General features: G+C 45.6%; 2 protein-coding genes across 3 annotated transcripts; one reads left to right on the forward strand and one right to left on the reverse strand.

Moving 5' to 3' along the window:
• Nucleotides 1-120: 120 nt before the first annotated feature.
• On the reverse strand, nucleotides 121-11,798 carry fbxl19 (F-box and leucine rich repeat protein 19). 2 transcript variants are annotated; one of them, XM_029508985.1, is made up of 11 exons: nucleotides 11,469-11,798; nucleotides 9,171-9,371; nucleotides 8,233-8,376; nucleotides 7,554-7,640; nucleotides 7,187-7,372; nucleotides 7,037-7,069; nucleotides 5,611-6,854; nucleotides 5,081-5,244; nucleotides 4,791-4,952; nucleotides 3,893-4,114; nucleotides 121-3,797 (listed from the first exon to the last, which is right to left on the reverse strand). In XM_029508985.1, the coding sequence occupies exons 2-11, from the start codon at nucleotides 9,354-9,356 to the stop codon at nucleotides 3,532-3,534; spliced, it is 2,694 nt and encodes an 897-aa protein (XP_029364845.1). In that variant the 5' UTR covers nucleotides 9,357-9,371; nucleotides 11,469-11,798; the 3' UTR covers nucleotides 121-3,531. The 2 variants fall into 2 exon arrangements, with proteins under 2 accessions (XP_029364845.1, XP_029364846.1); XM_029508986.1 differs by lacking the exon at nucleotides 11,469-11,798 and having other exon boundaries at nucleotides 5,611-6,872; nucleotides 9,171-9,309.
• Nucleotides 11,799-13,151: 1,353 nt separating this feature from the next.
• On the forward strand, nucleotides 13,152-16,416 carry ube2m (ubiquitin conjugating enzyme E2 M). Its single transcript, XM_029508489.1, has 6 exons — nucleotides 13,152-13,423; nucleotides 14,832-14,926; nucleotides 15,238-15,276; nucleotides 15,370-15,473; nucleotides 15,550-15,613; nucleotides 16,085-16,416. Exons 1-6 carry the CDS (start codon nucleotides 13,309-13,311, stop codon nucleotides 16,223-16,225), a joined length of 558 nt encoding a protein of 185 aa, XP_029364349.1. The 5' UTR covers nucleotides 13,152-13,308; the 3' UTR covers nucleotides 16,226-16,416.
• Nucleotides 16,417-19,727: the final 3,311 nt, after the last annotated feature.

A 19,727-nucleotide genomic window follows, 5' to 3' on the forward strand; every position in this document is an offset into this window, starting at 1 on the left:
AGTCAGACTGATACTGACCCGGTTTGTTTTAACGTGTCACAGCAGGTCCTGGTCCTCCTTTTTACTTTCATCACACTGCTGAGACTCTTCTTCGAGAAATGAACAAACATTCAGACACCATAAAAAACAAACCCATTGCTTCTTTATTAGTCATTTTACAGTAGTCACTCATACGTAGCTGCCTTGAGTTGGTCTTTTTGTGTCTCTTTTTACTTTTTGTTCCAACTTCTTCCAAATTTTCTTTCCACAACGGAAGAACCATGGACAAAGAATAAAAACAAACAGGAAGAAATAAACAGAAGAAATGCCCCTTTTCACAACAAAACTACATTTGGCAAAAGGTGAGGATGAAGATGATTATCCAGTGCATCTTTCAAACATCAATTCAGTTTTTACTAAGATAGAGAAAATGTCAGGATGTCTGATTCAGTAAGAGCTTTCAGGAGTCGGGGATAACTGTCCAATTAGAATTAACCTCCTCACTTGTTGCTAAGTGAAGTTTGAAGCATTGTTGACAGGATGTGAGTCTGCAGGGGTCAAGGCCATGATACAGTGGGGGGGGGGGGGGGGAAACAAAAAACAAAAAACACCAAACAACTAATTTACAACAGAACAGATTAAAAAAAAAATAAAAATAAAAACTGACCCATTCAGACTCTAACACAGTGAAACGTTGATCTGGTGAATTTATGGCACAACATGGCGTCACAGCCACTTCAAACTTAATAATACTTCCCATTTCACAGACATGGTGGCACCAACACCAACCAGCTGGTCAATGTGGCTGGTTCTCCAGAGACGTTTGACCTCTACTGCAGCGCTACATGGGCCCTGGATCAGACCACGGGACCAGGGCAAAGACACGTGAAAGACCACCCCCCCCCTCTGTGTCAGCCAGATCCCCACCACCTCAGACTGAACGAGGCATAAACTGACGACAGATAATGGATGCCCCAGGCCCTGGGCGGTGATAGATCTACCTGGATCAATAACTGCTGCAATACTCAGAAGACTGATTTGAACGGTTCCCTCAGATCAACAGTCCTAAACCTGAACGTGTAAAACAGAAAATCAGGTGGAACTACAGCGGGTCAAGTTTTATTTTTATAACAAATGCCAATGATTGATCATCAGAACTGAATTGAGAAATTTTCACATGGTCCATTAAACAATTAACAGGACCAATCAGTCACCTTTGATCATGAGCTAAATGACATTGCTTGCTAGCAGGTCAACACTTGTTTGGCTACTGTTACATGCCAGGTTAGTTTGTGGAAATGAATTTGGGCTTGATTTTTTATTTATGTTTTTTTTTTTTTTTTATTTGGGCTTGGATTTGAGTTTCTTCCCGCTCTTTGTCTCCAGATGATTTTCATGGCAGATTCAGTTTAACATTGGAGGTGATGGAACAGTGAAGGGGTGGCTAATCAACATGCAGCCAGAACAAACAAATGAATTATTTCCATGATCAACTGGCTGTTTGATTTGTCGTGTACATTTGCACATATGAGCCCCCCTGCCCCCCTGCCCCCCCTCCACCCACAGACACACACAAAATGACTGAAGAGCTGAACGTCCATTTGCTGAAACTTCAGGGCAATTTTAGGAAAAATCATTCATGTTTACGGACAAATCGACCAATAGATTAAAGACTTTCACTCCATCCTGATGTGATATTCAGGCTTTGGTCCAGTTTTCATGAGTACCGCCCTGAGAAACTACAGAAGCCCATTTCAGCCAACTAAGTAAAAAGAACCAGAAAAACCAAGCAAAACATGACATTCCCTAAGAGTCAGAATCTTCAGAATGACCTTTAAGTTCTGATTCTCAATTACAAAGATGAGAACTCTGGATTAGGAGAGTCAGGATTATTGACTCTTCAATTTTTTAAATCTTAAGTATAAAACTCATCAGACTGAGCACCAAAATCAGGTGATTCATCAAGATTCTTCAAGAAAACCTTATTAAAAAGGAGATAAGACAGAAACTGGGTTCTGATTCACGATTATAGAATAAAATCTGATTCTGAGATGAACCAGGACCCCCCCTCCTAAAAAAAAAGACTAAAGCAAAAACTAAGTAATCTTTTTAAACTTTTCAGTTTATTGTTGCTAGCAGGAATGGGCTTCCATAGAAGACAGGAAGAGAAGTTCTTTATGTGGAGACAAGATGGATGGAGTGTGAAACACAAAAACTTGGATGGACTCAGTTCTGACTGAACAGGAATGTCTCGGTTTGACTGGATGGAGTTGTGGCACAAAATAAATAAAAACCTGACTGAAAGAAAAATACTCCTGAGAGAAAACATGATTGATCAACTGTGATCAACAGGCAGACGGAGCCCAGATCACTAAGTGAGGGGGAGACGAGTCTCTGAGGCAAATGTAGAAGACATTTAGGCTCAGAGTCAAACACACCCAGCGCTGTCGGCCTGAGCGCACACACACAGAGACACACAAAGATGAAGGAAAACACCTCAACCCAAATCCAGATCAGAACGAACCTGACCAGCATCCATTTAGCCTAGTTTAGCTCAAATACTGAGAGCAGCTGAAATGTTAGCCTATCATCTGGTCTGAGGTCCAGAGTAAGATTCTGGGTCAGAACCAGGTCCCCTCTTCTTTTTGGATCTCTTTCAGAAAGATTTCCTTCTCCTGAGCATGGAGGGAGATCACACTCAGACACACACACACATGCACACACACGCTGAATCGGCTCTGTGTTCAGGTACATTCATTCTGCTTCAGTTTGTTCCTGACTGACGTCTGACTCAAGGATCTTCCTGTCTGTACATTCTGTCTCGTGGGAAACACCCATCTGCGAAAATCTAAAGTGAAGGTCTGATGCCATTTCTGCGTTCAAACCAACTGTCCATGTCCTCTGGGGACAGCTTTTAGGACTGCCCACTTCCCCTAGAGCTGCATGGGAGGACAGACAGTTCAGAATGAGGAGTTTAGCCTAGCTTAGCACAAAGACCGGAAGCTGAGGGAAACTGCATATGTTCAACCCTCCCGCAATAACGTCTGGTAACCTGGAACACTATGACTTCCTGGGTGGGTGTGTGTATGTGTGGGCGGGGGGGGGGGGGGGGGTAACAGCAGCTCAGATATGGAACATGAAGGACTAAGCATCCTTGTTCTGCGGGAGTGTCTGATTGGTCAAAAGATGGAGGACGGAAGGAAGGAAACAAGGAGAGGACTGTCTCATGGGGGGTCAGAGGTTAAGGGTCATTTACAGTAAACTACAGATATATACACACACCCAATAGTACAGAGAACAAATATGTACATGCTCAGGGTTTCTATTTTTTTAACTATTACCAACCACTGTTTCCCAAAATATGTCTCTGGTCCTCTTCCTGCTCTTCCTCCTCATTCGCTCTACTCACCAACCAACAAACTTCTCCCAGCTTTAGGAGAAATGTTGCACAGTTCATTCTCCTTTTCCTCCTCCTCTTCCTCACCTATCTGTAGTGTAACGAGGAGGGAGGCGGGGCTTTCACTTTGTCATGTCACGTGATAGAAGAGACCTTTAGCTGTTCTTGAGCAGCGTTCTGTCTTCAGGAGGACAGGAAGAAGAGGAGGAGGCAGACGTGGATGAGGAAGATGAAGCAGCAGCTGTGTTGGCAGAAGAGGAAGAAGAGGATGTGGAGGAGGTGGCAGTGGCAGCGAGGGCGGGGAAGGAGAGAAGCTGCCCGGTCTCAGATGAGAGGAGGGAACAGGAGCGCAGGTCAACCGTCTGCAGGGAGGAGCAGCGGCGCAGCAGCGGGACACACTGCTCCGTCACTTTAACACAACCTGAAGCACAAGAGCCAATCAGCACGTGCCACCACGCTCTCCAAAATAAAATAGGAAGTGTCTCTGAGGTCAGTTGGCCTTGGATATGCATTTACCTGCCAGGTTGATGTGGGTGAGGCTCTCTCTCAGGGGGGAGATGGGGGAGGTGATGGTGTGGACCGTCTGGTCTGTGATGTTTCCACACTGACTGAGGTCCAACCTGCTCAGGTGAGGGACGTAACGCACCAACAGACGAGATGAAGCATCTGTCAAGTCCAAACCAGCCAATCGCAGCTCACTCACATTCTGGAAACGGCCCACTCTGGTTTCACCATGGGCTGATCAACCATCAGAGAGCAGACAGGGCTTCATTAATGTTCAGCTAATAAACAGGTTTTCATGGAGGGATGAGTTTATCTTTAACTTACACATTTACTCTAAAAACAGCTAGCAAATCCATCCGAGGTTTCACTTAGACCTTCATTCTTCAAGGTCAAAGTTGATTTCAGGGTTAAGACAGTCTATCAGTTGCAGTCTTCAGACCGTTTTTATGTGATCGTCTTTTCCTCTTACATTATTTTAAATGTGTTGAATTGTGTGATTTATTTTTACGTAGTTGTTCAGGTGTTTGAGTATTTGATGGCGTTGTGTGAATGTTTTCATTCCATCACCATGTGGGGCAGACAATAAAGCTATCTATCTGTTCATTTGTCTGGATCACAGTAAACTGATTTTTTTATTTTCATTTTATTTTGAGCTGTAGTTCAACTTAATTTAAGACTCACTTTAGACTTTTTTTGTCACTTAGAGGGAAAGCAAAGTTTTAAATTAAAACTTGGAAAAACACCTTAACTAGAGACTTTAATTTACAGTGAAATTAAATCTGCAATAATGATCAGTTTAAGGTGTTAACATCTCTTAAAAGTTTACATGTACCCCTTCATTCATTTCACCGTTAAGGTAAAGGTTTTAATTTCCCCATGTCTGAGGACGGCGGGTACTGCCATGTCTCACCTGTCCTGGTGTCAGGTGGGGGGGCAAGCAGCTCTCTCAGGTGCGAGTCTTTGAGGTCCTCCACTCTGCTGACATCCAGCAGCCTCAGGCAGGGACAGACAGCCTGACATAGAGCTGAAACCACTGGCCACGGGCACCCAGATACATTGAGCTCCAGCAGACCTGAACAGGTCATACAGGTGAGTCCAGTTGAGTCACTGCACTGAATCCTGCTGCCTTGTTGAGCAGTAAAAATTGCAAAGATTTGCTCTAAGATCCACTCCTACACACATACACACGAACCAAGTTACCTTGCAGGCGGTTGATAAGCCACATCAGCTGTTTCTTGGAGATATTGGTGTAGCCCAGGTTGAGGGAGACAGGCTGTCGCCGGATGATACCACTCAGCATGGGGGGGGTGATGGAGCGCTGCCGGCTGAGGTCGATCTGAGTCCACAGCCTCTTGTCACAGCACCTGAAGGACACAAATTAGTTTGAGTAAACAGTTCTGATTCTGAATACCAATGTTCTGGACTCGAGAAGTCCCCTTCACTCACTTCCTGCCCCACCTCCTTCTAAAGCACGACCATCATTTCATCAAAGTGGCCCTTTAGCCCAAATATAAGAGGTTTAGAAAAGAGAGAGAATTGGCCCTCCAACAGAGAGAGATGCAAATTACATGAAATTTAAAAACTAATTGTTTTCATATGCATGTATATTATTTTTTTGCCATGCTTTCATATATAATGCTTTCATTGTGACCTCACAGATGCGACAGTGGCGTATGAAACCCAATCAGCAATGTAACAAAATGCAGGTCTGAGGGCGGTCCTGGGCTCACCAGCGGCTCCAGGTGCGACAGACCCTCATGCAGACACACAGCTCCCGGTGACTCAGGTAGGTGAAGACTCTGAGCCAAACATCCCGTGTCATGATATGGGACGTTCCACAGTCCAGAGGCAGACAGCTGGGCTCGGGGCAGGCAGGCGGCGGGCGCACCAGGTGTCTCTCCATCTGAATGGGTCGAGGGGGGGATGGCACAGCCGGGGGGCTGCGCTTCATCATTTGAGAGCGTGGGGCGATGCGCGACGGCTGGGAGCAGGGAGATGCCGCCATCGCTGACATCATCAGGCCGCCTCCCCCTGGACCTCCCCCTCCGCCGCCATTAGAGGTGGGGATGGAGGAGGAGGAGGAAGAGACGTTGTTCCTGGATGCCTGGTTCTTGTTGTTGCTACGGATCTTATTGCCACGACTTCCGCTGCCTTTAGTCCCTCCTCCTCCTCCCCCACTGTGTCTGTGATTGGTCAGAACCCCACTGGCATTTTCCTTCTCCCCTCCCTCCCTTCCCGTCCCACCTCGTGTCCGTCCATTGCGCGCTTCTTGCCCATTGCTGCGCTGCTTCCCCGGAAAGCTGTCGTGTTGCGAAGACGGAGGCATCTGATTGGAGGAGAGGGGTGAAGGCGGGGGGAGGGAGGAGGCGTTTTTCCTGGTCCTGTCCTCCTCCTCTCCATCCAAGAGCCCTCCTTTCCGTCCTCGTGAAGGTATCCCCGAATCTCCTCCCCCTCTTCGCCGGGCTTTGTCTCCGCCTCCCTGCTCCTCTTCCCGCTCCTCCTCCTCACCCCTTCCTCCCTCCCCCTCCGACTCCTCGCTGGCACTGAAGCCGAGCTCAGCCAGGCGTCTCTCTCTCTCCCTCTCCCTCTCCCTCTCACTGCGATTCCTCTCCCGCTCCGTCCGGCCCCCACTGCTGTTGGCGTAGACCATGGGAGGAGGCGGTGCAGGGGAGGACGATGAGGGTGAGGAGCCTCCCCCCTGCTCTCCCCTCAAGGACTCATCGGAGTCAGACTCAGAGTCGGACTCAGAACTGGAGGAGGATGAAGACGAGGACTCAGCCCGACGCTCCAGCAGGCACATCCTTTTAAAACGCTCCAGTTTCTCTCTGTGATGGGAGCGCTGGTCTGCACTCGATGTCCCCCCAGCTCCTCCCCCGACTCCCCCACTGCCTCCTCCAGGCTGAGAAGAAGATGAGGTGGAGGAGCCCTGCAGTCCTCCAGCTCCTCCCGTACCTGAGGAGGCTGGACCATTGGACTCTTCCTGTTTGGGTTTCTGATGGAGAAAGTGGAGGGTGGAAAGGAGTGATTTTAATGACATGTGAACACACAAAGACGTTTTGCACATTCAGGTCAGTTCAGTGTTCGTTATCTGAATTAACAAACTCAGTCCAACCAAACCAGAAAACAAGAATCAAAGCCAGAACAGAACATTTGCACCTTTTTGAGGCGTTTTTCGTGAGCTCCTTTCATCTAGAGGGAAACACAGAGCAGATAATCAGAGTGGAGACATGAATTGGGGTGGGCATGCAGGAAAGGGTCTGGATCTGAACCCAGGTCCCTGAGGAGACCAGGAACGCTGATGCCCACCTTCTTCTTGGGCCCGCTGTCCTGAGGCAGCTCCTTCTCCTTCTTCCTCTTGTGTCCCCCTTCCGTCCTCCCTGCCTCGTCCATGGAAGGGGGTACTTTCTTTTTAGGAGGAGGATCATCTGTGAGCTTCCAGCGACCCACCTCCCCATTGTCAAGCCTTCGTTTCCCAGATCCATCGGCCTGGTCCTGGAAGACACAAAGGGGTCAACCTGTAGCTCTACGGAAACAAATACAGTGGCCTGGTGAGGATATTTGGAGCCAGTCTTAATGTCAAAACCACGTGAAGATGAACTGAAATTACATAAAAACGAACAAGTAAAACACTGAAGCAGATCCTGGTCCTGGTGTGGTTACTGGTCTGACTCACCTTGCTGGTCTTGCCCTCTTTGTGACACTTTGGACACTCCCAGCAGTTTGGGATCTCATCGTTGATGATTCCTTCAGCTTTGCCCATCTGAGGAGAGACAGCACCATGACAGTTATAAGAACAGCCACTGACAGAAGAGCTCAGGTCCAGGTTGTGAGCGAGACCAGCGGGACTGAGACCATCTCTATCAGCATTCAGAATTCAGTATCTGGACCATCAGGTCTAGATCAGGTATAGAAGACCAGGAGTCATAGTGTAAACTTTAGACTAATGTTAGCTCCTTCAGGCCAACATCAATTTGATTAGGTTAACTTCAGCCCAATCAAGCTAATTTACCTAAGCCAGCTTTAGCTGTAATCGGCTATGGTGAACCTAATTAAACTAAATCAATCAACCTAATTTAATTAGGGTTGGCTTGATTATGCTAACATTAGCTTGTTGTGTGTTGGGTGGTCTCAACAGTCAGTGTTAACACACACTGTGTGCGTTGTGTGTTTAGTGTTATTGTGTCTGTTGGATGCTGTGGATTCCGCCTTGATTCAGAGTATAAAGGACTCTTATCTGCAACAGAGATCACAGATCAAACCCAGGTTAACCCCAACTGATCACTGATTGATCTCCAATTGATCCCAGGTTGATCTGCAGTTGACTACTGATTGATCTCGGGTCGATCACTTACCTTCAGACAGCTGGGGTGGATGATTTCATTACAGATGGTGCATTCCATCAGAGAGAGGCTGAACTTCTCCTCCTCAGAGTCCACAGTGTCTTCCTTTCCCGCCTCTCCACACGCAAAGCACACGGCAGTGTGAGGCAACACTGGCTGCAGAGAGAGAGAGAAGTCAGACAGTGTTTACCTCTATTGTCAATAAAGATTTCATCATTTTGAATGTTACTGTCTGTTCTCATATGCTGACACTGTGAAGTTTAGTGTTGAAGGAGTCATGTGACCTCTGAGGAACCACCAGAGGGCATCTCTCCTCCTCTAATAGGGGGATGGAGAAGAGCATCTACCCCCGTTCCTTCCACCCCTTTCCTCACTTCTGCCCCAACCACCCGGTACGAACAAACAAATAAATATATCAATCAATTACAAATGACAGTTTGAATATCAGATATCCTGGCTGTGTCTCTTAAAGCATCTCCACGGCGATGGATCAAAGCCAATTCACAGCTCAAGCAACCATCTCTGGTTGCCATGGAAACCTAGCATCCTCTCCTGCTGGGTTCCAGCTCTCTTGCTGAAGCTATTTGAAGGATCAACAAAAATAAACTAATCACACCTTTAGTGTTTTAAGATATTTTACATGTCCATCTGTATTTGTGTCTGTCCGTGATCATTGTTTATATCTGTTTGAGAGTCCAGGGGTAGAGAAACAAAGAAACAGCTAACACCAGTGAGTTAGAGGGAGGGAGTGTGTGCGTGTGTAGGAATGAAAGATGATGTAATCTGTGCAGTGTCACCTGGACACACAGATCTTTATACTTCTGGGCTGTTCTCTTGTACTTCAGTCTCTACAAGGACCAACACATCTGTCCTGTGACACAGGCCTACAACTTTCCCAACCCACACAGACTCTGTGTGTGTGTGTGTGTGTGTGTGTGTGTCTGTCTCACCGCTGTGCACTGTCTCAGGAGACAGGACTGCTTCATGCGGCCAGGACCTCCAAATTTCTTCATGTCCTTACAGAAGTGACACTCGCCACACTCCGTCCTCATGCAAGCCTGGCAGCGCCGGCACCGTGTCCGCCTGCGCCTCGCCCCCCCGCCAGCCCCCCCACCCAGCGCCTTACTGCCCGACATCCCCGAACAAGTCAGCTGCGGACAGACAGGAACAGTGTGAGAGTGACGTGATCTGTCAATATTGATCAATTAATTTACTGTAGTTTGATGCTGAAGTCAATTATTACATTTAAGTCAACCGTCACATGGCCTCAGCATTTGTTTCAAGCAACAATTAAAGAACTATCAAATCAGTCAATCGACTGATCGAACTGATCAACTAGTTATTGCAGCTTTAACAGAGACAAGCTTCTGCGACCACCACATCCAGCCAGATAAAGATAAGTTGAGAAGCTGCAATTTGCAGTTGTTCACTAAAAGTCCAAATTGATGTTTCACATTTGAGTCTTGAGTTTACCACTGAAGTCAGTCATTTCCTGTGGGTTTAGGGGGTTAACCTGGAGAACCTGTTCACTAATGTTAGCAAAGTTTACTATTCCTGTGTGATGTGTCAAGACTAATACAACAGATTGATAATTAAAAACTTAAGCCTCTATACAAACATCTGGATGAAGGGTTAGGGTTAACCATAACCCTGGTGATGGACTGACACTGACTTCAGTGGATAAATTCATGAATCATGGATTAGTTGACAGTTGGATCAGTCTGATGTTTTGGAGCTGATTTTTCTTCATTACTGCTCCAAAGAACTCCTGATCAGATAAAAACAGAAACTTCAGAAAAACTCTAGAACAACCCAAAAACATGAGACCACCAACTTTTCTTTGGTTATTCTGCTTTACACAGTTTTTCACAGGAAAATAAGGAAACATTCGAGTGTGTTCTTAGTTCTTGATATCTGAGCTCCTCTCCCCGAGTCAGACAGGATTTGATTTGGACACATTTTTAAAAATAAAAAAGGCAACAAAGGAACACAGAAAAGATTGAATGTGTCTCTAAAAATATGTACATTTTACAATTGTGTTGTCAAACATCACCAATAAATAATAGAGTTTAAGACTGTTTCACTGCAAAACTGGTCAATGTGAGACAGAAAACCTGATTGACTCATCTATGTTTATCACATTTTTTCTGAACTTCCAAATGTAAATAATAATTCTATGTAATTTATTAATTTCTCAGATTATTGGATTAGTTGAATTGAAGGGAGTTATGATGCTCAATCATTCTTTTTAAACCTCTTAAGCAAAGTTTGGAAGCATCTAAAAATTAGGTGGTCACCTTCCTGACATTTTAAAGACAAAACTAAATATCAAACGAGCAGAAATTTAATCAATGGCAAAACCAATCATTGTTTGTTACAATTATTTCAATTGAAGTGACCTGAGCACAGGTAAGACTTCATTTCCCTGCTGTGATAAGAAATAGTAATATTATAAAATATTTCCACAGCTGTTGACCTGGTGGTTCCCTCAGACTACAGGAACAGTCAAGACGGGAAATAAAATGTATGAGCGGATATACAAACACGATCAGTTATGTTCATCTTGTCTCGTTTGTTTTGGTTTGGTCTGCAAAGAGAAAGAAATGTTCTCCGTGCTCTCCTGCAGTCTGCAGGTGTTCTACCTGACCAACAGTCTCAGAAATAGAGACCTTCAGATTCCTGTCACATGTCACAGAGCATCAAACAGCCCAAAGTCCCATTTTCTGAGTATTTCCAGTAATTCAGCGTTTACTGACTCGGTATCCGTGCTGACTGACGGATTTCTGGACGGATCGCTGACCGTCGATTCGGAGGGGTTAGGGGGGCTCCGACGCTGTCAGGTGTCTGAAGGATCTGAGTCAGAAGCTCCAGGACTTTATGACCTGTGAGAATAATGAAGATGCGCATCTGGCACCATTTGGAGCTGCTAACGGCTAACAGCTAGCGCCTCACACTAACACACATTTGGAGAAAAACCGAACACAAAGTCGGCGTGCACGTTAACAAACAACGTGCGTGGTGTTAATTACAAGACCCGATTCAGAAATGACACCAGGGACCCCCACCCCGCCCCGCTACCTGAAAAGGTGTCGTTACGGTGGCTAACGTGCTAGCGGCTAACTGTCCGCTCCCCCCAGCAGTACGCTTCCTCTTTCATTATCCGTCCGCTCCATGAAGCCCCCCCGCCCGGGCAGGTGGGGCCGGTGAACACCTGGTTCTTGCCGGACTGACCGAGCTGCAGGTCTCACCTGTCTTTCTCCGGTCGCATGCTCCTCGGCCGCTCATTAGAAATTATCTTAGCCGACAGTTAGCCACCGTTAGCCTCGGCGCAGCGCAGCTAGCCGTCCGCTTCCTTGTTCCTTTCTCCGCCGGGCTGCCGCTGCTCCGGGCTGCTTCACACGCGTCCCATCGTGGCAGCCCCCGGTGATCCGGTTAGCTCCCCGGTTAGCTCCCCGGCTAACTAGCGGATCCGCCGACGATTTAAGGTTCGATTACCGAACGGATCGATATCGATCAGTGAAGGGCGCAGTGAGTCGTGCCCATTCACTCCCCCCTCTCTCTCTCTCTCTCTCTCTCTCTCTCTCCCTCTCTCTCTCTCTCCCTCCCTCTCTCCCTCCAGTGTGAGTCTGCCTCTCTCTCCCTCCTCAGCACGTTACAACGTGTTCCTGTGCTGCTCTTCCCGGGGGGGCTCCCGACACCTCAAACCGCTCATTTCACCGGGGGGGGGGGGGGGCTCAGATTGGAGTCCACGTTAGGTTATAACCCTCCGCGGGAACTAGGCCCCGCAGATGCCCGCAGGATGATCAGATGTGAATGTGGAGCTGCTATTGTTCTCGGGTCTTTTGTGCGGGGCTGTGCGGTTCTGCTTCTGTGTTGTGATACAGCAGCTCTCCGGTGACATGTTACTGCCCCCAGCCCGAGCCCCCCCCCCCCCCCCGATTACATCACACAGGTGAGCACAGTCACCTCGGAGGAACACTGCCACAAATAAATAAATAAACGTGTAAATAAAAAATGAGCAGCGAAAATATGCACGTCCCGCCTCTGCGTGGTTACGCCATCGCATCGTGCGTCAGGTACAGAGAGGCATTTTGGGACGTGTAGTTTTCATAAAATAAAAATTAAAGACGTCGCAATTTTTGAGCAACACTGATGTCAGAATTAAAACTTCAAATATAGATTCATGTTTCAGGGTTTATCTTTTTGAATGATGCTTGTTTCTTATTTACTCATTTATGTCGTTATTTTTATTCATTGTTGTTTTTAAAGGTTTTTCCCGCCCCTCTCAGTCTGCGGTATGGATTTCCTCCCTGAACTCTGAGTGTTTGTCACTGTTCACTGTTTCTGTGTTTGGCTTATTCCCTTTTGATTCTCCTTCCGGCATTTTATTAGTTCGTTTGCAATTCTGGGAAAAAAATCACATTACTTTTTATTAATGTAAATATGAGAACCTTGACAAAATGTGCTTATTTCAAATTTAAGGCAACGTTTCAATTTATCTCAGCTGTTATTCTGCTTCCTTCTGAGAAATGAAGTTGGTATGAGGCTGTAAATCTAATATTTGATTTGAAATTGAAGTGACAATTTGTTCTTTTCATAAAAGAGAAGATGTATGTTTGTAGGAGCTATCACTATAAGTTGGACCAAAAGTCTTGTGTCGGTGTACTCTGTGTAGTCCGGAAAAAAAAAAAAATCTTAATTCTATTTTGAGATTTTTTTTTTTTTTTTTAATCAGACAATAGCTGATTCATTCACAGTTTGGTTTATGGTAATTCGAATATTTACTCATTAATGTATAATAATACATCAACAACAACAATGAAATAATAATAATAATAATAATAATAATAATAATAATAATAATAGTGTTTAATAGTTAGAACCTCCGGTACCACCCCCCCTCCGCCGCGAACAGGCTAGGCTAGCTCCGCAGCTAGCAGCGTCTACTCAGTGTAATTAGTTGAGACGCACCGGCTCCATCCACGTTCCGGTGCCGTGAGACCGAACTGAGCCCAGCGAAACTCCCCGACTGACGGCGCACACCGCAGGGACACAGAGTACCGACATTCACTGAACAAACAACTGAAGATGATTAAGCTCTTTTCCCTGAAGCAGCAGAAGAAAGAAGAGGAATCTGCTGGAGGAAACAGAACAGGAGCCGGGGGGAAAAAAGCCAGCGCGGCCCAGCTCCGAATACAGAAAGGTAGGCTGGTTGTCCGACACCACTGCCCGGTTAGCTGGACCGCTACCCGATCACTGACTAATAAAGCCCGGCCTGACACCCGCTGCGACCCCTGGTAGAATAGATTCAGAAATACAGACAAACGGTGGCTGTTTGTAACTCTCTGCTGCTAACAGCTAGCATGCTAACTTCAGCTAGCGGCTAACTGCTGGTGTACGTGAAAACAAAACGCAGACAGAAGCTAACAGTGTTAGCAGAGAGCTAACTCCTAACAACACGAGCTGCTCGCTGATGAGCACTTCACACCAGCAGTTTCCATCATCATAGCTCCGAGCTAACAGTAGAAGTTGCTGTGTCAGCTCTCAGGTTAACTGTTCACCTTCTCAGGTGAGTCAACCCGATGGGCAGGTAACCAGGTAGATCGTGTTTGTGAGGCCTTTGGCTGATACCCGGAAATCAGAGTCCAAACACAAACTATTAATCTGAAAACAGACATGCTGGTGAGTTCACACCTGAGCAGAGTTAGCAGCCAATCAGAGCGCATACAGCTAATTTTCCACTTTCTATCAATCATGTCACACTAAAATGAGGTAGAACTGTAAATGCCATCAACAATCTGGGAAGTGTATTCACTGATCAGTTCCTGCCTCTGTGATGTCATCATGATGTCATTGTTTCACTGTAATCCAAATCAGTCTGTTTTTTGTTTTTTTTTTTCCACTTAGCACCGACTATCTTCAACTGCCTGAGGTTGAAGATTTTGATTGTTGATTGAACAACACAGCTTATATTATATTTCCTTGAAAAGTCTTTAAAAAAATGTCTCCACATATTCAGAATCACTTCAACCTCAGCTAATTCTTTTTGTGACTCAGCAAAGACTCTGTTCTCTGTAATCGGGGATAGTAGCTCAGAATACGACAAACTAAAAACACAGAGGGAATGTTTCCTTATTTTCTAGATAAAAACTGTGTAAAGCAGAATAACCAGATCAAATAACTCTCCAAAGTCCGACCTGGTGGAAGTTTTCGGTCTGTGGATTTAACAGGTTCAACAAACCAACAGCAACTCTGTCGTGAACCATCAAACCGAAACCTGGAAAACGAGATGTGGAGGTCAAAGGTCTGTGTCTGTCTATGTATTCTGTCTGTGACCTTCATGAACCCTCCTGGTTCCTTCTTGGGGGGCTGAGCTGCTACTGCACCAGTTGAAACACAATGACGATAATAGTCATTCGACAGGAGGCGGCTATGAACTTCACTCATCCAGGACACGATTCAACACCTGTGGCTCCAACAACTGGCCCCACCCCACGATTCAGATCAGACTCCATGTTGCTGTCATTGATCAGCTGTGCAAGATAAAGCCTCCAGCACAAAGTGTGTCTCTTGTGTTTTTGTTTTTTTTTTTTGTTTTGTTTTTTTTCCAGACATCAATGAGTTAAACCTGCCAAAGACCTGTGAGATTAACTTCCCTGATGACGATGACCTGCTCAACTTCAGACTCATCATCTCACCAGATGAGGTGCGTTTTTTTGTTTTTTGTTTTTTTTTTTTTTACCTCCTGTCTGTGAAACAAAACCAGCAGCAATTTCATCCTTTAAAGCCTGATCACCACAGATACTGATCAATACTCTGTTTTACTCATTTCTGGACTTTAGAGGGGAAAAAATGTCTTTTAATACTGATGTCAGTCTGACCTGAGACCAGATCCATCAGTTAGTTGAGTCACCTGAACACCTGGAAGGGTCAAAGGTCATCTCAGGGAGAAGGGGTGGGTCCTGTTCAACTGCTGTTTTCTGTGGCTCAGTAAGGTTTTTGTTTGTTTGTCAACAGGGTTTTTACAAAGGAGGAAAGTTTGTCTTCAGCTTCAAGGTGAGACTCTCCTGTCTTCATCTCCTGTCCCATCTTCTTTATTTATTCCCTGCCCCCTCATGAACTTGTGTGTGTTGTTTGTTTGTTTTCCAGGTAGGACAGGGTTACCCCCACGATCCCCCAAAGGTTAAGTGTGAGACGATGGTATATCACCCCAACATCGACCTGGAGGGAAATGTGTGCCTAAACATCTTGAGGTAAAGGTGTCAGTGTCTGCGCTGCAGCTTCAGCTGCTGAAGCTGCTTGGTGCTCAGAGCTGTGCTGTCTCCACAGAGAGGACTGGAAGCCTGTGCTGACAATAAACTCCATCATTTACGGCCTACAGTACCTGTTTCTAGTGAGTGATGCAAACAACTCTATCTACACACACAAAACAATCTACACAGGGATTGGACAGATAAGCTGATTCTGTTTAAGGAGGATGGAGGAGGAGACTCTTCCTGCTCCAACACACCTGATTCAAATGAGTGACTGCTGATCAGACTTCAGCAGTGCTTGATGACGAGCTGATCATTTTCAGGTGTGTTGGAGCAGGGTGACATCTAAAACATGCAGGACAGTGGCCCTCCAGGACCGGAGTGGGATACCTCTGGTTTAAAGTGTCTATGCTATTATCTTTACCAACCAACAATCTCCTGTGTAAGACATACTCCAAAACATCTTTGTCCCTGCCCAGTAAATGCAATTGGAATTGTAAGCACAAAAATTAAGTTTGGAGAGTCTGGGAGAGAAAGGGTGCTTCACGGGGTGAAGTAATGATGTCAGTTTTATTCTGAAGAGTTTTGTCCCCCTCCTCCTGTCCCCCCAGGAGCCGAACCCAGAGGACCCGTTGAACAAGGAGGCGGCAGAGGTTCTCCAGACGAACCGGCGGCTCTTTGAGCAGAATGTCCATCGCTCTCTTAGGGGCGGCTACGTGGGTGCCACCTACTTTGAGAGGTGTCTTAAATAACTCGGCATCCTATGACCCCCCCCCACCCCCTTCCCTCCCCTTTACCTCCTCAGTCCTGCTCGTTGGCAGATGCAGGATAGGCTGCAACAGGAAGCAGCACGCCAGAAGACGCTTTTCTGTTTGGAAAAAAAAAAAAAAAAGAAGACAAAGAACTTCCCCTTCCCTCCCCCCTCCTTCCCTTGTCTCCCCCCTCTCTGTTTTACTTCCAAGACACAGCAGCATTCAACAGTTTACAAGCAACAGGGGGGACGCCGATACAACAAACACATGACTGGACTTGAAAAGATGGCCGACAGTGATCGGCGTTCCATGAAGAGGATGATGACATCAATGATAATGATTATGAAAATGGGGGACTGAGGGACAGGGGGTGGGGAGCAGGTGTGGGTCATTGAATGTTGCTCAGGTGAGTCAATGATTCAGTGAATGCCACAACGCTGCTGATAATGATGCTGATATTACCCACATGATTTTTTTTTTTTTTTTTTTTTTTTTTTTTTTTTTTGGTGTGTGTGTGTATGTGTGTGTGCGTGCACACGCGTGCGTGCAGCATAGACACCTGACATCATACAGGTGGTCAGAAGGACACACCCCCACCCACCCACCCATCGCTTTACCATTTGGTTATTTACACAAACTCGGCAGCGAACTCCAAACTTCTAAACAGTGTTCAGGGCTACTGAGCCCCAGCAGCCTGACAGTCACCATGGCAACGGCTGAACAGCTGTGCCACAGTGATGACAAAGCTTGGCCCCAAAAATAATCCTGACATGCAGCAAGCATTTCATTGTTGGGGGGGGGGGGGGGGGGGGGTATGAGATGATAGCTATACCATAACTCAACAATGTAATGAAAGGGGAGGGGCTTATCAATTCCAATCAGCAAGATGGCCACATCTTTTTAAAGTGAGATGTCACACTGGGAGGAGTTAGAGTTGGTGCTGCCACAGCAGCAGATGAGCCTTCAGTAATCTTGACAAGCTAACAGTGTCATGTGATCAGCTGTATCTTCAGGTGAGACAGTTTAGGATTTTTAAATTCTGTGAGGAACGATCAGTTTGGAGTTTGCTGCTGAACACACACACAGCATGGGGGCGGAGCAATGTTTCATGTGGTCGGTGCTGTCGGGGGCGGGGCGTCCACTGTGTTTGTTCAAAGGAGTTAAGGGTGGGTGGAGTTTATGTGGGAAAGGTTTTGTTTTCACAGCAGGGTGGGGTTAAAGAGGGGAGGGGCTTAAAATGTTATGATTCTGTTGTGTATATTGAAACCCCAGCTGTTCACATTGACTGCAATATGATTTATGTTAAATAAAATATGAACTTGAATGATTCTAACGATGGAGACGAGTGATTGATGATTGAGTCTGTGGTGAACCACAGTCTGATTAGCTTATGAGTAATAACACAATTGGACACTTTACCGGCAAAATCCGAGTTTGACCCCCAGATGACTCAGTGCTGGGGGAGATACCCAAATAAATAGAGAATCAGTGAATCAGAATGATGATACTTTTGCTTACTGTCTCCCATACGCAGGTTGATGACCTTGTGACTAGCACTATGGCCACAATGCGTTCGAATCTCGACAATGCTGCCCCTCTCAAAAAGAAAGTATTCAATCTGAGGAGGATGGCTCCCTGGTATGATTCCCAAATCTGTGCCTTAAAGCAGACATCAAGGAAATTAGAAAGAAGCTGGCGTTCCAGTAAGTCAGAAGAGTCTCACAGAGCCTGGAAAGACAGCCTAAAAACATATAAAAAAGCTCTCCGCAGTGCTAGAAGTTCATATTACTCAGCACTCATAGAAGAAAACAAGAACAACCCCAGGTTTCTCTTCAGCACTGTAACCAGGCTGACAGAGAGCCATAGCTCAGTTGAACCAGTGATCCCCTTAGCTCTAAGCAGTGATCATTTTATTAACTTTTTTACAGATAAAATTCTCACGATCAGAGAAAGAATTTATCAGCTCTTGCCTACGTTAGATAAAAATCTCCTACTGAATACAGCAACTCCTGAATCAGCTGCGATGCCACTTTTACATCTGGAATCATTCTCACCTCTGAATCTCTCAGAGCTAGCTTCTATAGTTTCATCATCCAGATCATCAACCTGTCTATTAGACCCAGTACCAACTAGCCTCTTTAAAGAGATCTTTTATGTAATTGAGCCGTTCATTCTAGATTTGGTTAATCTGACTTTATTCCTGGGTTATGTACCTCAGGCACTTAAGACCGCGGCCATCAAACCCCAGCTTAAAAAGCCTAATCTTGATCCAGATGTTTTGGCAAACTATAGACCCATATCGAACCTTCCATTTATTTCTAAAATCATTGAGAAAGCTGTAGCAAAACAGCTACACGAGCATCTGGATGGGAACAGTTTGTTTGAAGAGTTTCAGTCAGGATTTAGAGCCCATCATAGCACAGAAACAGTGCTGGTTAAAGTCTCCAATGACATTCTAATGGCCTCAGACAATGGATCAGCCTCCATACTTCTCCTTCTAGATCTTAGTGCTGCATTCGACACCATAGATCATAATATTCTACTACAAAGACTGGAACATGAAATTGGAATTAAAGGAACTGCACTAAAGTGGTTCAAATCCTACTTATCAGATAGACATCAGTTTGTTCATGTAAATGACAGCTCCTCCTCATGTACTGTAGTCAGTCATGGAGTCCCGCAGGGTTCGGTACTTGGACCAATCCTCTTTACGCTTTATCTGCTTCCTCTAGGCAACATTATCAGGAAACACAGCATCAACTTCCACTGCTACGCAGACGATACTCAGCTGTACCTATCAATGAAGCCAAATGAAGTCAGTCAGATAGTCATACTGCAGGCATGTCTTGAAGACATAAAAGTCTGGATGACGGGAAATTTTTTACTTCTCGACTCTGACAAAACAGAAGTTATTGTACTCGGTCCTAAGCACCTCAGAAAAATATTATCTAATCATTTCATCAGTCTGGACGGCATCACTTTGGCCTCCAGCTCCACTGTAAGAAACCTTGGAGTAATTTTTGACCAGGACATGTCCTTTGTCCCTCACATAAAACAAGTTAGTCGGGCAGCTTTCTTCCACCTGAGAAACATTAGGAAAATCAGAAACATCCTTTCTCAGGATGATGCAGAAAAACTAGTCCATGCATTTGTAACTTCTAGGCTGGACTACTGTAACTCATTACTATCTGGATGTCCAAACAAATCTCTAAAAGGCCTTCAGTTAATTCAGAATGCTGCTGCATGAATATTAACAGGAACTAGGAAAAGAGATCACATCTCTCCTGTGTTAGCTGCTCTTCATTGGCTGCCAGTAAAATATAGAGTAGAATTCAAAATCCTTCTTTTAACATATAAAGCTCTTAATGGCCAAACTCCATCATATCTCAGAGCTCATAGTTCCTTACTGTCCTAGCAGGCCACTCCGCTCTCTAGATGGAGGTTTACTTGTGGTTCCTAGAGTCTCCAAGAGTAAATCTGGAGGCAGATCGTTCAGTTATCA

The sequence above is a fragment of the Echeneis naucrates genome, chromosome 8, assembly GCF_900963305.1.
Source record: "Echeneis naucrates chromosome 8, fEcheNa1.1, whole genome shotgun sequence".
Classification (NCBI taxonomy): Eukaryota; Metazoa; Chordata; class Actinopteri; order Carangiformes; family Echeneidae; genus Echeneis; species Echeneis naucrates.

Coding starts and splice junctions, on each gene's coding strand:
- fbxl19 (XM_029508985.1), bottom strand. CDS start 9,356: ATGTCGGGCAGTAAGGCGCTGGGTGGGGGGGCTGGCGGGGGGGCGAGG. Junction 8,377..9,170: donor TCCTGAGACAGTGCACAGCG/GTGAGACAGACA, acceptor CTCTCTCTGCAG/CCAGTGTTGCCTCACACTGC. Junction 5,245..5,610: donor TGTCGCACCTGGAGCCGCTG/GTGAGCCCAGGA, acceptor TGTGTCCTTCAG/GTGCTGTGACAAGAGGCTGT.
- ube2m (XM_029508489.1), top strand. CDS start 13,309: ATGATTAAGCTCTTTTCCCTGAAGCAGCAGAAGAAAGAAGAGGAATCT. Junction 13,424..14,831: donor CCAGCTCCGAATACAGAAAG/GTAGGCTGGTTG, acceptor TTTTTTTTCCAG/ACATCAATGAGTTAAACCTG. Junction 14,927..15,237: donor TCATCATCTCACCAGATGAG/GTGCGTTTTTTT, acceptor GTTTGTCAACAG/GGTTTTTACAAAGGAGGAAA.